This window comes from Pithys albifrons, chromosome 6, assembly GCF_047495875.1.
Source record: "Pithys albifrons albifrons isolate INPA30051 chromosome 6, PitAlb_v1, whole genome shotgun sequence".
Lineage (NCBI taxonomy): Eukaryota > Metazoa > Chordata > Aves > Passeriformes > Thamnophilidae > Pithys > Pithys albifrons.
In genome coordinates, this window is record NC_092463.1 from 38,507,511 (window position 1) to 38,523,546 (window position 16,036).

Below are 16,036 nucleotides of genomic sequence, written 5' to 3' on the forward strand. Positions count from 1 at the left end.
TTTTTCTTCTCTTCTGGATATCTAGAATTTACTATGCAGTGATATTGAACTTTCATGTTACGAAACAAGAAAAAACTTGTTGCCTTGCATTCCTCAGAACTTTTTCCTTCCTTTTCTCTGAATGACCACATTGTCAGCTTGATTCGCTGGCATAACAAAATAAGAATATACACAAGTAATAGGATCCCTCATCTGGAAAAGTCTCATGGCACTAAGCTAACCTTACACTGATACATAATTGGGGTTGGAAATAGCTGCTAATTTTGCACACTGTTTGGTAGAATTCCCCTGGGGTTAGTTTAGGAAATTAGGAAGAATTCAGCAGCCACATTAGATTGAAACCATACGCTTGATCAAACTAACCTGTGATCAGCAGGCAGGGGCTGGTGTTCCTGCTATAAGAAAGAAATTTTAGAGGCCAAAAATTAGACATAACTTTGATTATCCACCTTCAAAGATGTTGCTGGCCACATAGTACAGAGCTTGCTTGAACCAGGTTATGTCATTTGTTCAGTCCTGACTCATAGAGAGCCCTTCTAGAATCACCCACACCAGAAACTATAGTAGGTTCTGTTTATCTAGGACATAGTAATGACTAAGAGAACTTCTGTGACCATAATATGGACAGCTCCTGGCTTCTTGTGGAAGTTGCACATGAAAAATTTTACTACTACTAAAAATACATACTTAGTAACTAAATTTTATTGCCATTTCTACTCATGTAGCCAGGCTCAAGGTCTTGGAAATCTTTCTACGTGAAACTTCATGGATTAAAGCTTGATTTCTATAATGATGAAGAAGAAGCATCTAAGGTAATTTGTTTTTTTAATCTTTCTAGCAATCTCTTTGCCTACCTATGTAAAAATGCATTTTAAAAATTGCATTTAAAAACATTTGCTTTGGTTTAAGAGTAATCAGTTCTCTTTCAAATGTCAGCTGAATGAAAATTCAGCAATTATTCCATCATACCAACTATAACACAGAATAATAAGCTTTCATAAATTTTCAAAGGTATTCCTTAAAACAAGTATCTTAGTCAAGAATTGCCTTTAAGATACAGTGCAGTCATCCATTGTTCCTCCATGCTTCTTTCTCTTCAGTGATCCAAGTCATAAAGTTACAGGCATAAAAAGATGGGTGTATAGTTAGCCTACAGGTTGGTATGGAATTGAATCCTAGCAGAAAGGATGCAGGAGACATTTTATTTTAATTTTATCCCCCTTCAGAATACCTCCACACTCCTGTCCCTCAGCATTTCAGGCTCCAAATGTGAGAAGCTGGTAAATTACATCAGGAAAGAGAACGCCTTCATGTTGCGGTAAGTCTTATAGAATAGTGTGCAAATGAAAACCTACACAGCTACCTGTACAGTTGTATTTGCCTACAGTCACCTAAGACTGTATGTTGTAAGGAGGCATAACTGAAATGTCTTACACTCATGAGGACAGAAGGTATAAAAAAAAACCTAACCAGAATTCACTTTCTCCTATCCTTTTACAGGCTGAGAGATGGGGCAGAGTATTTCTTCGCAGCACCTTCTCAGTCACTCATGGAGGACTGGCTACAATCACTACAGAATAATATAGGTATGTTAGCATTTCCTTCAAGAATGAGCTGTGTTTTTAGCAAGAGATGACAAAAGAAAGAGAATGAGAAAGTGTCCTTATTTCAGTACATTTAGAGCTGTCCTTTTTGACTATGTTAGACAGCAGTAGACAGGTCACCTGCCACCCTGCAATGCTTTGACCTGCCAGGAGAACACCCAGGGTGACCTGCAAAGCAGGCTTCCAGTTGTACTCTGGCCAAGAGGGTTAGGGTTAGGGTTATTCACAGATAGAGGCCTTGCCCAAGGACTGTACTCCTCCTTTTGTTAAGGAGCTGCCTTGCATTCCTGATGAACAGCTTTGCTTCTGAATTTGAATCTCTTTCTGGGTACCTGTTTAGGCAGTGGCTTACTGGAAAGGTAGTCAAAGCACAGTGACAACTATGATGTTCAGAGAAAATTGTTATGGATCCAGAAAACTCTGCTTCTAATGCTGTTTCAGAAGATTATTTGTCGTTTTTTTTGACCTTGCAGGAAACAGTAACAAATCCCATTCCACAGTGATGATGCAGCCTTTCACTTCAAACACAGAGACCTCCCAGGAAAGACTGTGGGACTTTCCAGACAGGGATTCTGCTGAAAGAGTGACCAGCAAAAGCTCACTCGTGAGGTATGGACTCTGTGCTGCAAAGCTGAATAGATGTCAGTGCTGTTTGTACTCAGGTAGCAATCACCTACAAAGGGAGACTGTCCTGAGGTCAAAAAGTCCTACTCCTCTGTCACTAATGTCACAGAAATTGTGTGGCCAGCAACTAGGGCTGAGATTGTCCCCTGTTCTTGGCAGCAGTGAGGCCACACCTTGAGTCCTGTGTTCAGTTCTGGGCCCCTCACTTCAAGGAAGCTGGACCATATCCAGAGAAGGGCAACAAAGCTGGCGAAAGATCTAGAGAACATGATTTACAAGGAGCAGCTGAGGGAGATGGGATTATTTACCTGGAGAAAAGGAGGCTCAGGGGAGACACAGACACGGAAAACACAGCCAAAGCCAAATTCAGAAATGTGGCCTGTGTAAATCACTTTCTCTTGCATTTGGAGTCTGCAAAAATCTTGCTGACTGTGATGTGAAATCCTAGTCCTGCTGCCAGGCAGGCTTTTGCTGCTGAGCTAGATGCCTAACAAGTTCTTGTATATACAGAGTGACTTAAACTCCTCTAGATTGTATCTGATTTTCTGGTGATGTGTGTTGTTGATAGGAGAACACCTTCCTTCAAAATCAAACCGGAGAGAAAGTCTGCGGAATTTTCCAGATTTTAAGGAAGATGGGACTGCAGTGACCAAAGCCTCCATTACCACCCTAAGCCCAGAACAAAGTGGAAATAAACTGCTTCCATCTCTACTAGAAGCAGGAAGAAATAAATTACATTTGCCTCAATGAATACCAGACTATTATAACTTAACTCAGCCCTCTGGAAATGTATGAATATGTTTTAAGTTAATCAATTCCCTTGAAACTTTTTAAATTATATATTAAACCTCATAAAATCTTTAAACATAATTAAAGAGAACTGCAACCAGTATACTTCTGTGTGTATACAACAACTCTGTCATTCAGCATACAATACAAGGGACATCTACTCCGAGTTACATAAGGGAAGAGCAGAGGGACCTTTAAGCCAGACAGCTCAAGTGAAGTGACTCTGCAGGACAGGAATGGGGAGCACCAAGCAGAGCATGAGAGCCAACTACAGCCACCTGCAAGTGGATTTGCAGATGCCAGCAGATTAGATTTAAGAGGCTTGAGTGGTCTGTGCACCAAAAGGTAATGTTTGTTATATACTTCCTGTAGTGTTTTGTAGTCTCCACAATCTTTCCTTTTTAAAACACATTATCAAAAATTCCATATTTGCCAGTTCTTTCTGGACAAAGGTACCAGGATTAAAAAAGAGTCCTGCAGTGTTATTCATTTTTAATGGTATCTGAAACTTAAATAAGGCATGAACAACCTGTCTTGCAGTGTAAAAGGAGAGGAGAAGCAGGATAGCAAGGAGGAGGTCTAGTCCCTGGACAGCAAGCTGCACCTGATAAGGTATGGTGTAACTATGAGGAGGAATATATGTTTTTCCCCCTACTTGTCTCTGTTTCTGAGCCAAAGAGAAGTTACACAGCATGAATATGGGGAGCTGGGGCAATTTTTACTCTCAGAACAGTGTACTAGCTGGGGGCTCTTCCCTGGTAGGTGGAAGCTAAAGTCCTTAAATCCTCCAACAAGGACTTCAGCCTTGATCCTTTTCTAGCCAGTCTGAAGCATGACTCTCAGTCTTTGCTTGCAATTTTCTCCTCTGCCCTGACTAATTCTCCAGTGGGGGTGAGGAGAACGCTTTACATCAAGTTTATGTAAATACTTTCTTGATACCTGCAGCATCTAGAGTTTAAATTCAGGGAATCACTTGCATCCAACAGGACAATCTAATGATTTCATTTTTTTGGCTAGTCCAGCTCTCTCATCTGCTGTACCTCAGCTGGAGCTTCTGCCTGTCACAAAAAAAACCCCAAAAAACCAAAACCAAAACCAAACAAACAAAAAAACCAAACAACCAAAAAAACAAACGCAACAAAAACAGCAAGAACCAAACGAAAAGAAAACAAAAAAACCCAACAGCACATGAAAGTAATGGGAAACTGATGCATTTTCATTATTGTTGACAATTTTAACTGCTTTTACTTAAAACCCCCTAAAACAAACAACCAACCAACCAAAACAAAACAAAAAAAACCCCTAACATGTTAAAATAAAAAAAAAACAAAATAAAAAAGCTTAAGTATTTTAAACTTACCATTTGTAAACCAGAAAATCTTCTCCCAGATTTTTCCATCCAAATTTGAAACCAGTAAATGCCCCACAAACTTCTCAGCAGGCATTTAGCTGTAAGTAGTGCTAATACAATTAGAAAAAAACTTGTGTTTAAGCACATAAAGACTTCGACAAGTCTGGTGCTCCTTCACAATATTTTATTTTAATTAATGTATTATTAAACTGTTAAAAGACACAAGCAAGCAATTTCTATGAAGAAGAGCTAATAGTTATATGAACAAACTTTTGTTTTGTGTTTGGCAGGCTCTGTATTTGTGGGGATTTTCCAGCAAGATGTTCATCGGAGAGCAGTGATCTGGGGTGCATTTCAGATGAGTTTTTGGCAAATACGTATTCATCTTCAGTTGTTAAGCAAACATAAGCACCAAACCAGCAATGCCTCATTTATAAGCCTGTCTTGTGCCTTTTCAAGGTGAGGCACAGATAAACAGCTTTATCTTGGAATTGCCTGCTTTGGTTTCCATGCACTCTGCTCAGTCACAGGACAGCATGTGGCACAAGGCCAGGCAAGAATGGAGCCAAGACAAAAAAAACCCCACACAAAACAAAACCAAACCAACCAAACAAAAACAACACAAAAAATAAACACAACCTTTGGGGAACAAACACACAAAATTTCAAAAGCCCTTAGACTCCATGTATACACAAAGAGAACAAGGACCAAGGACCAGTACTGAGCACAGATCACCCATGAACCTTGTGTCACTGCAACTATGCTCTGTAGTTCTGTGTGTTCTGGGCTGTGCAAATCAGCATGCTGTGACCCAGAGTTCAAGTGTGCTTTGGGAGACAGTCTGTACCAGCTACCACTTCCCAACAAGATGCACAAACAAGACTGTGCCAGGTGTAGGTCCCTCCACCCTGCTACACCATCAAGCTGGCAACATATTCCCTGAATGTCATAGAATCATGGAATCATTTAGGTTGGAAAAAAGACCTCTATGACCATTGAGTCCAGCTATATAACTCAGCACTGCTAAGTTCACCACTCAATGCATTCCCATGTGCCACATCCACGTCACATTACAAAAACAAACTGTAATCAAAATAAAACAAAAAGGCACTCTGACAGTCAGTGATAGAGCCCTCATACAATTTCAGGCCCTGAAATGCAAAAATACATTTGATAAAGCTATTACCATTTAAGGCTACAGTGGTACCCCATGGGGCTATGAGGAGGTGAAAGGGCATATGCTTGTCTATGCCTCAAGCAGCAAGATTAAACAGCAGTCCCCAACCCGACTTTATGTGTTGGCACAAATTTTCGTGACAGTTCTCCTGACAAAGGGAGAGGCATACCACCTTCCCCACCCACAACTACCTATCTGTTATCAGTTACTATTATTCTGGTTCTCTCCTAACTGTTCAGCCCCCAGCCCTCTACTCCAGCCCAGACCTTTGCACCTCCTGTGTAATAGCATAATGCTGGAAGATGTAAGCAACAATTTGACATCCCAAGAAGAGTGAGGACATGGAGATGGACAGCATGACGGCATCACTCACTTCTGGTCCATCCTTTCTGGCCAGGATGAGGAGAGGGTCAAACACCAAATGCCTGTGGAGCCTGGGTGAATAAAGGCGCACCAGGACATGGGACATGAAAGCACACAGTCACTTCACAGCCATGATGAAATCAGTGTTTGTTCTGTGCATGCAGGTTATAGGGAGAGGTTTCTTTATAGAACCAGCAAAAGGAGCACGGAAACGGTGTACACCCTGTGCATGTGCATGCACACAGCCATGTAGTTTTGTATGTGCCACAAAATACTGTGCCAAGACATGCTGTTCTCCTATGCAAAGTTAACAAATCCTGCTGCCACCTCACCTTTCAGCGCAGAATGGTTCTTTATTTTTTTCTTGCAGCTGGCATCTGGTTAGTTCTTATCTTCTCATGATCTGAATTGAGCTGTACAGTTGCATTCCAGCTCTTAAGACTCTTCAGGTTTTGCATGATATTTCTTAGCTCAGTAAATAAGCACTCTATGAGGAATATTGCTAAGGCTCATTCATTGCCATTGCAGCAGAAGCAGCATTTAGTGGATGTAGTGTTCAGGCAATGAAGTCTTTGTAAATGCTCTCCCTTTGAGCTTGAATACTGCCTGCATATACTAAAAAAGCAGATCCCTGTTTCTCTGTCTAATTTTGGATTATTTCAAGTCAAAACTAATTGTAGATTTCAAGTAAATATCCAACACAGAAGAAATGCATAAGATTTTCCTTGGAGGTTCTGATGATTATGCTCTGTTTGGAATAAGTCAGAAGCAGGTCCAAATATCAAACGTTAAGAAGTCTGCAAACATCTCTGACTTCTGCGGAGCTCTGTTTCATATTGTTCAGCATCCTTCTCTACCATCTCCTTAATACAGTGGAAGGCCATAAAGATGCTCTAAGCTCCTAGTTCAAGGCAAAGTTTCTCACTGCATTCCAAAGCAAATGAAAACCAGGCATCATTTTTCCAAATATTTTTTTTTCCAGCAATGAAGTATGATAGAGGATCTCCTTTTTAAAAATTTTGCTCTATTTTGTGTAGTTCCTATTAAAAATACCTTGACTGTAATGTTAGGGAGAGAAGACTGTTAAAGGTAAAAATCTCCTGGATGTGAAAATGCAATTGCTATTCATTCTATTGGTGAATTATGTTGTCCTATATTCAGTTTACATCCAGAAGGAGCACCAGCTTATGTCTTGGTCATGATCATTTCATTAAACATACTTTAGTCTTTGGTAATTATTCCTCTCAAGCTTTTGCTATCCTAAGTTTGTTTCAGGCTCTGGAAGTTTTAACATATAAAGGCACTGCTGGTATAAATCAATACAATCACTCATGCTTTATTCAGGACTTTCCCTCCAGCCAATGCTCAAGAGAACCATACTCACTGCAGCTAACATCCTCTCTCCTCGAAATGTAACTGCCTCCTTTGTGGCAGTTTAGAGCAGCATTTCTGTGCCAAACTTTTGCAGGAGAACAGAAAAAAGGAGTAACTTCTAAATCAGCAAGGGGAATCAGCCAGACAGAGGATGGTTGTCTACATTGCAGTTTGGCCGTAGTTCACATATATATATGCATGACTCTTTGGCCTGACTTCAAAGCTGAGCCCACCAATTCAGTGCAAATTCTAGTTGCTCAGCCTATCTGAAAATCTGGACAGTACTGAATGCAAATGGCCAGGACTAACAAAGCGTTGAAAAGACACCGACAATGGGCTCAGGGTTGAAGGGACAGGGGGACAAAGAACTATCTAGCACCACCACCAAGTGCTATAACATCAAGGAGACCCTGGGAGGTCTCTGCTAACCAGGACCTTAATTTCTTAAGTAAGACCATCGTGTGAGGCTCTTGTGGGTTGAAAACATGGGGGAATGAGATTAAATAAACCCCTTTGAAAGCTAGGAGCTTGAACAAGGCAAGATGAGAAATGTACAGGTTTCCTCAGTTTTCTGCAAATAACGAACACTGTGATGTGTTGTAATGTGACTGTGATGTGTTGTAATGTGCTGCCATAGCCTTCTGTAGGGAACAGTGCAAAAATCCAGCCTAGGGGTATCCAGAGTAGCTGGAGACATTCCCAGTCCTGCTGCTTCTCCTCCGTTCTACAGCACTCCAGATTGCCTGGAGGAGCAGGTCTTTGTTATTGAGGATGTTGTATTTGCTCAGGTTCACAAGTTTATCAAAATTTTCAGAGGAGTAGATTAGTCTAATGAGGTAGTAGGGTGAGCAGTTGTTCTCCAGATTTACTTTGCCTTCTTCCATCTCTGAGTGCCCACGCTTTACCCCTGCAGAGAAAGACAAAAGCCACCACAGTGAGATGAACCCGGAGTACTAATACATGGTGTTGCAGGGAACTGATCTACTTGGCAGAACCCAATGTTAAAACAGCCCCTAGGAAATACTGCAAACCCACCCCACAGCCTGAAAGAACCATTCCTGGTCAGTTTTCTCAGCTACTCCTCTTTCCCCTCCTGCTAAAGCTCACTCCTGGAAATCCCTCAGCAGAGCTGGCACAGATCTTTATATTCCTTCTTATCCTGGCCTGCAGACTGTCATTCCTGGGCAGCGTGTCCATGGGTCCACATCCTCTCCCAAATCCTGTAAGTCTGACTCTCAGACAAGACACACATCTGGAACACTTTTCAAATCCATGACCATCCCTCAATTAGCTGTGACAAGTGCACATTTACCAGCTAGAGTGTGTACATACAAGGAGGCCTTGGAAGCCTGTTGCAGAGTGCATAGGTACAGATGGACCAGAGCACCCACATCAGACTCTCAGCAAACCCCAGACTGGTTTCAGGTTAACTCAGCTTCTTGGATTTGACAATATCCATACACCCTGTTAGGTCAATGCTTTTGCTTAAAAGGACACCCTAATTACCTGCACCAGGGACTTCAGCAGTCTCACTTTTATGTTTCTACAAAAACTCAGCAACCTTTCTTTGCAGTTTTTTTTGTCTACCTCCTTGCAGTCTGAACCAAATATGCCCAAAGTGCAAATGTAACGTGAGAGGACTGTCAGCAGGGTTACAAACAGACTGCTGAGATATTCCTTCTGATGTCAACCAAAAGCTCATGAAAATGACACATGAATTTTTCTTCAAGACATAGCAGGTCTAACCTAGTGGTTTCTGGGCAGTGTGATCTTAAGGTGTTGGGCACAGGCTGTCACTAGAAGTGGCTGTATTAAAAATACCCAATGTTGCTTCATTGAGCCTCCCAATATCCAGATTGATGTATTATCTGTGTTGCTTATGTCCAGATAAAGCTGCATCTGCCTCAAGCACACAAAAGCATAGTCTACAATACCTTCATTGTAAATGGGTACTTCACAAATTGAGTCCCTTTAGAATCTAAATAGTCAAAACCAAGAAAGAAAAGTGCCCATATTCCACAAGGTGTCTCTCATCCACCTAGAAACCAAAAGCTCCACTGTTAAACTCGAATCCACAAAACCAGGTTGCCAAGGTCCCTCCTTCCCCAACCACCCACATCAGTGACTGGTTGTCAGCTTGATGGATGAATCACCGACTGCTCAGAGACATGCAGGTGAGCATAGCTCATCAATTCGGGCCTGGAGCACTAAGAACCTGCAGCAGCTGCTTTGCTCTGCATCATCTCGTCTATCTTTCATTCTGAGAGAATCCAAAATCCACACCTGCTTTACCTTCCAGCCACTGCTCAGTGACCAGATCTCACCACACACTGCTATTTGGACTTTCTCCAGATTCCACTGAACAAGCCTAGTTCTCTCTACAGGGTATCTCTTCCTTTAATCAGAACAGAAAAGCACCTTTACTTAAACTTTTGCTGCTGTTCCTATCCCTCCCCAAATGCTCCCTCAGAGACACCCATTCTGCTGAGGTCCCACTCAGGAGCACAGTAGAATTTTGGGGAAAATTGGAAGGAGAGAGAATGCTCTGTCTGCTCTACTGAGCAGGAGCCAGGGAGAGCAGAAGTTCCACATGGCCTGACAAACTCCTGTGGAAAGTCCTTTGGCGAGCACAGGACAAGGCTCTTTTCTGGAAGGTAATACAAGTTGGCTCTTTTGTCTACACCACAGACAGACAGAGCTTTTCTGGAAGCTATTGCAATTCACTGTCTTTCAGAAAATAAAAGAACCTACTTCTCCCGCCGTGCTTGGACCAACACACCATAGAATGGTAGGCCAAGATAGGAGGATCAGGAACTTTTATCTTCTTACCCTTATTACACAGAGCCAAGCTCTGGCCAGTGGTGCCCAGGGACAGAGTAAAAGCAATGGGCACAAGCTGAAACACAGCAGGTTCCTCCTAAACACCACGAGATACTCTTACTGTGGGGGATCACTGAGCAGAGAAACAGGTTGCCCAAAGAGCAGGCTGACTCTCCATTATTGGAGACCTGCAAATCCGTCTGGACAGGGTCCTGGACAACCTGCCCTATGTGAATATGCTTCAGCAAGGACCTTGGTCATGGTGACCTCCAAAGGTCCCTTCCATCCTCAACTGTCCTCTCAGAGCCTTTCTCCCCCATGACAGGGGGCACAAAATTCTCCTCTGAGAGGAGCCCTTGGAGGAGCTGAGTTGGGGTGCTCCCTCCATTGGCACTTAGGACCTCATCAGGGCTTCCCAGCTACATTGCTGGTCTGCCCCTCTGGGTTTGGGACACTGGCCTCTAAGCACAGGACCCTGAGGTTCAAACCCACCTGCAAGGCCACATGTGCTGCAGAGCAGGCTTTCCCCTTTTGAAAGGCGTCAGCTTTCCTAGTTGGGTGGCTGTCAGGAGCGGCTCCAGCACTAGTGTGATGTGAATATGGAGGAGCTGCAGCTGCCCATGACCTCACAGGTCCTTAGCAGACAAAGTTTCCGTCACCATGCAGTCTGTCCAGAGCTCCTGTGGGTGCACACACCAGACGTGCAGGCTCCAGCAGAACCCTGGACTTGCTCTGGGCTTGTGCATGGAGGAGCAGCAGCTGTGGGTACTGAGCAAAGGCAGCCCTTTCCAGTGCTCCTCGTCCTCTACCCAGCTGTGCAGTGCTGCGTAGAACCCCTGGTGACTGTCCTGGGAGCAGGCACACCACCAGAGTGCCCTGGACATCCACAGTGCTGAGCATCACCCGGAGTACCTGACTGTGTCCTGAAGGCACATGCCCTGTGCTACCTCAGCCAGGATCTGGGGAAGAGCACTTTGGGGGCTCAGGTGCTTCAGCTCTTCCCCCAGGAGCCTCTCTCCAGAGCTTGCCCCAGGCATCCTGTCTCAGGTGGCTTGAGCAGAGATAGTTGCACATCCTGGGCTGGCCCCACATCTCTCTGCTCTGCCCTAGCTTCTACCAAGCACTGGATGGAGCTTCTCCCACCACAGCCACACAGCCCAGGGCCCTATGTCCAAGCCTGCCATCCTCTGAGGCCTGGACAGGAGGTTCCCTAAGCACCTCTCTCTCCTCCACAGGCAGCCTACCACAGGCAGGACTGCCAGGCAGACCTGGGGCTGGATTGCCCACTGTCCAGCTCCTGCTGTTGCTGCTTTCCAGCCCACCAAAAGATCCTTATGGAGGTCCATATCTCCCTGCTCCTACAGCTCTCTAGGCCTTTTTTTGCTGTCCCCCTCCTGGCCCCAGAAAAGCACCGGCACTATGCACATCTCTCGTGGCAGGACATGCATGAGGCACAAGTGAGGGAGACCTGCAGGACAGCAACTCTGCTGCTGCTGTGAGGGCTGGAGGAGGCAGCACAATGCCCCATCTGCCTGGAGGACATTGAGGACACAGCCTATCTGCCTTTCTGCCTTCATCAATTCTGCACTACCAGCATCCATCACTAGGCCAGACAGACATGCCCTCTCTGCAGGCAGCCATTCCGCCTGCTCCTGTGCTCAGTGCAAGCAAGTGACCACTACAAGTGGTTCATGGTCCTCTCTTCCAACCACAGCAATGGGGCCAGAGAGGAGGCCCTGTGCCTGTCCAGCTGTGCAGCTGCAGCCTGTGAGTGCACTGGCAAAGCACTGCAGCGAGCCTGGCATTTTGCCTGCTCTTGCACTCATTAAACATTCAGATGCTTTCCAGGGGCTGGGATGTTTTTGTTTTTTTTACAAAACCAGAGACCCACCCAGTGTAGGCAGTGCTTTCCAACACTGTATGGCACTGAGTTGCTCAGGACTGTGTCCTCCATACTTTGCAAGTGAAGAATGACCTGCAGGTGTACGGAGATTGCTCTTCTGCCTATCATCAGTGGAAACATAGCAGGGGTAGAGCACAGTACATAGTTTTGTTGACTGAATTTACCTGGCTCCTTGAATTCCTTAAAGGTGTCATTCACCAGGGGGAAGTGGATTATTATGGGTGCTCTGGGGTCCTCAGCATCCGAAAAGATATAACACTCCTTTGGGTTCTTCATCTCTTCTTCACTTAGCTCCACTTTGGGGAATGGGATCTTTTGAATTTTGCAATATTTGTATGTCATCTCTAATTGCTGTGGACACAGAATATCAGAGTTAAAGCTCTAAACCAAGAATCCGGTTTACCCAAGTATCCTGGAAATACTATGGCATCTTAACTCATTCCCTAGAATCACTCTGAAATGAAGTCCAAAGTAGCCACAGTACTGCTTTCGATCACCATTCACTAAAAGCTCAAAAGAATGACCCAAAACCACACCTAAAATTTGTCATGACAGATCAGGAGAGATCAAGAGCATGTCTCCAGCAAACAATGGTTACTGCAATTCCCTAAGGATCCCAGAAAATGTATGCTGTAATCTACTATAGAGAAAAGAGCCTAACAGTTTTTATAGTTCTGTTCTTGAAGGAAGTTTCTTTCCTTCTTCAAGATACAGTGACTGGTTTGCTCTTGAATATATGATCAAGATTTAGATGGCCACTTACTTAGAAGTTTTAATAAGACAAGAATAGTTTTATGGGGGCTGCAAGGAGAAAGTAAGTTAATCTTCTCACCTTGAACACATTCCCCAAACCATAATCAAGGGATATAATGACATCTACATTTCTCTCTGGCTTGAAAAGTGCTGCACCGCTGGTGTTGATGAAGTAGCCAACGTCTATGAGACAAAGGTATTTCTGCAGTGGTGTCAGGTTGTTAGGGAAAGCATCCAGTATAGTGTCTGAAAAATATTTTTAATATAGTTAGTGGTGCATTGTTAGGAAAGGAGGAGTGAGTAATTCTGTCTGTGCTACATATTAAGAGCAGCCCCTTGGTTGCCCTCAAGACACCAGGGTCACCTCCCTCCATAATGCAAGCCCACAAACATGGCCTCAAACAGCACATCTGGGCACATCTGGCCTGTTACCACATTCTCCCAGGGACACTCACAAAGGCAGGCCATGAGGCAGCCAGGCAGGTGATACACAGACTCCACTGACCTCATAGCTGCTCTGGGGAGTCATTTTTCATAGAATACAGACTTCAACAGATTTTTTTCCCCCTAAGAACTGCAGCTTGAAGTAATAACTCAAAATTTTTCCATTCCCTCACTGTCAAGTCTTTACCAAATGTGCTTATTTTACCCTTCAAGGCTGCTGAAAATTCACAGATTCTGCTGTAATGAGAGACACTTGCTTGCAGTCCCTCACTGAAAAAACAGAGCATACTTTTTAGTTTTATTTGGCCCAGTGAAAATTTTTAGTTTAAATTCCATTACCCTCTTTTTCTTATCACAGAGATGGAACTATGCAGAATTCACTCATGGTTGGATATCTGAACTAGAAGTAGGCATTTCCTTGTGAGAATCTCTTCTTTCATCTCGCATCCAAAATGAGACTTTAAAGAAGTCATGTCTCAGGAATCCCCTTGAAAGTGTGAGCCCTACTCTAAATGCATCAGACTAATTCCAGGGTATTAGTTCTCAATATCTCACCAGGAAAATTAAGCATTTAAAGCCTTGTTTTAATAAGTCAGATAACCTCAAATGTAGGGAAGCCTTTAAAACAAACTTATTGCGGAATGTCTACCCTGAGATAGTCTTTAGTGTACCTATGCTCACTTCCTCAAAATCCTCTTGAATTCTGCTTCTACCCAATTTGTATTAAAAATTGTTTTTTTAAAAAATTAAGGAAAGTTTTTTTTAACATTTACTAACTGACAATTTCATCCTTCATTCAGCTTCTTAAGCCACTCACTTGCTCTTTCTGTCACCTACCCCTCTTATGATACATGATTTTTCCTTCTCTCTTTTGTTTTCTTAGAGGAGACTCTTTTGAGACACTGACTTCACTAATGGAAAATTTTGAAAGGAGGTAGCACACTATGGGCTCTATCTTCGGCCACAAAAAGCACCACTATCTCTTGCCATTGTCCGCAAACCATGTAGCAATGGCAAAGAGGGACAAAACATGTTGTAACTTGCATAAAACGAGAGAGAAAACACAAGTTGCCAAAGAGAAAGACTCAGAGGAGGCAGAGGACACATGTTTTCTTGTTGGAGTTAACCTTAATAATATGGAGTCCTCCCACATTTCTACCTGTTTATGGAATAAATGAGGGTACTGGGATTATTGGAAGGTTTTTGATGCACAAAACCTTAGCTCCATCACCTTGCTATCATTTCACAGATTGTTTCATAGATTTTGAGGTAAAACTATTATGACTGTTTACTTTGCCTACCTGCGGGGCACAGGGCATAGAAAATTGCTCTTCAATTTATTCATCAAGTCTGTGAATTCTGTTTCTTTAATATATACAGTCTAACCCTATGTGACTTTAACTTTCTGTGGTGGGATCTCAGTATTTCTGTTTCTGAGGAGTTAAAGAGGGGTCTTTGGATGGATAAATCATCAAGCAAAAATATCAGGCATATGGGCAACCACATGCTTGCAACCAGTCCTTTCCTTCATCTGATCTACATAATGACCTGCTCTTTCATGCTTCTGGTGTTACCTTTGCTTCTTGACCTCAAAAGATTCTGCCCTTCCTGAATCTTTTGACCACTGTACCTATGCAGAGTGGCAAACTTCGTGTAGAAGAGCATGTTTTCACACAAATTACAGATATCCCCAGAAGTGAAAGAGCACCCCATGTACTAGTTCATTTGAACCTATTATTCTAAAGCAACAGACACTGTGAACATAGTTCCACCTCAGCAGATTTCCAAACCCTGAAAAAAATATCTCTAAATGTGAGTTTTCCAAAGTCTAAAAAAAAAAATCTGAGATGTTACCTGCACAATGCAGCTAACTCTTTGTTGCAGTTACCTTTCCATTCAATAAATTTTTTCTGATGGATATAATCCTTATGAAATTCTAGGCCTCTCAGGAAGTTATGAGACTTTCCCAGTAGTGGGCGCTTGGTCATAATGTCCTGAAACATTTCATACAACTTCCCTGACAAACAGGATGGAGGTTCGATGACAGTGATATCATCCTCAGGGGAATGTTTTTCTGAAATAGAGAAGAAACTATGAAAACAAAACAAAAAACCCCAGCAATCTGTTCTGCCAGATACATTTAATGGACAGCTGCACTTGTTGTCTTTCTGTGGGTGCCTCCCCTCCCTGTTTCTTGCAGGCTGCAGGAAAACAGGTGTACATAACCCACCTCATTTAAACAAAGAGGTATTTGGTTTTCTTTAAAGCAACCACTGCTTTTGTTTTTTACTCTTTCAAATGACATACTGGCTTTGTACTTTTTTGCCCACAAGTAAAAGTCACCGTTCTCCTTTGCAGTCACGGGTGGATTCATGTAACAGACCAGGAGGAATTTTTAAATGAGAAACATTTGTAACTAGCATGGAAGTGTGCTGAAGGGGAAGGGGAAAGGGAAGGGGAAAGGGGAGAGGGGAGAGGGGATATAGGAAAGGGGAAAGGGCAGGGGAAGAGAAGGGAGGGGGGAGGGAAAGAGGAAGGGAAGGGAAGGTTTGGGAAGGGAAGGTTAGCAGCAACTTAGAGAGAACATGTGAGAGATTATTCACTAACAGCACCAACAGTGTACCTTTCTTAAGTCTCCCCTGAACGGGAAATATTGTCTGGTCAAAAATAAATACTGATTTTGAAACTCTTACCTATATCTACCATATCTTGGGCCCATCGTTCCCAGAACTCATTTGAATTTGAGGACCAGTACAAGCCATCCAGCAAATTCCTAGTAAAGATGTTTGTCCAAAGACCTGCAAGTCAAACCATATGGTGAAAACACTGCACTA

At 43.2% G+C, this 16,036-nt stretch overlaps 2 protein-coding genes across 3 annotated transcripts in view; one reads left to right on the plus strand and one right to left on the minus strand.

Annotated features, from left to right (window-relative positions):
• SPTBN5 (spectrin beta, non-erythrocytic 5) overlaps positions 1-2,978 on the plus strand; it is a 92,785-nt gene extending 89,807 nt beyond the window's left edge. The window contains 6 exon segments of the mRNA XM_071559305.1: positions 726-812; positions 1,227-1,318; positions 1,501-1,586; positions 2,078-2,213; positions 2,797-2,847; positions 2,849-2,978. Of these exon segments, the coding sequence (XP_071415406.1) occupies positions 726-812; positions 1,227-1,318; positions 1,501-1,586; positions 2,078-2,213; positions 2,797-2,847; positions 2,849-2,978 (582 nt within the window).
• Positions 2,979-4,532: 1,554 nt separating this feature from the next.
• LOC139673188 (cytosolic phospholipase A2 beta-like) overlaps positions 4,533-16,036 on the minus strand; it is a 33,664-nt gene continuing 22,160 nt past the window's right edge. For both annotated transcript variants that reach the window (XM_071558368.1, XM_071558367.1), the window contains 5 exons: positions 15,896-16,000; positions 15,091-15,276; positions 12,838-13,004; positions 12,170-12,356; positions 4,533-8,189 (listed from right to left, as the gene is read on the minus strand). In XM_071558368.1, the coding sequence (XP_071414469.1) occupies positions 7,951-8,189; positions 12,170-12,356; positions 12,838-13,004; positions 15,091-15,276; positions 15,896-16,000 (884 nt within the window). In that variant the 3' untranslated portion in view covers positions 4,533-7,950. The remainder of the gene's footprint in view (positions 8,190-12,169; positions 12,357-12,837; positions 13,005-15,090; positions 15,277-15,895; positions 16,001-16,036) is intronic.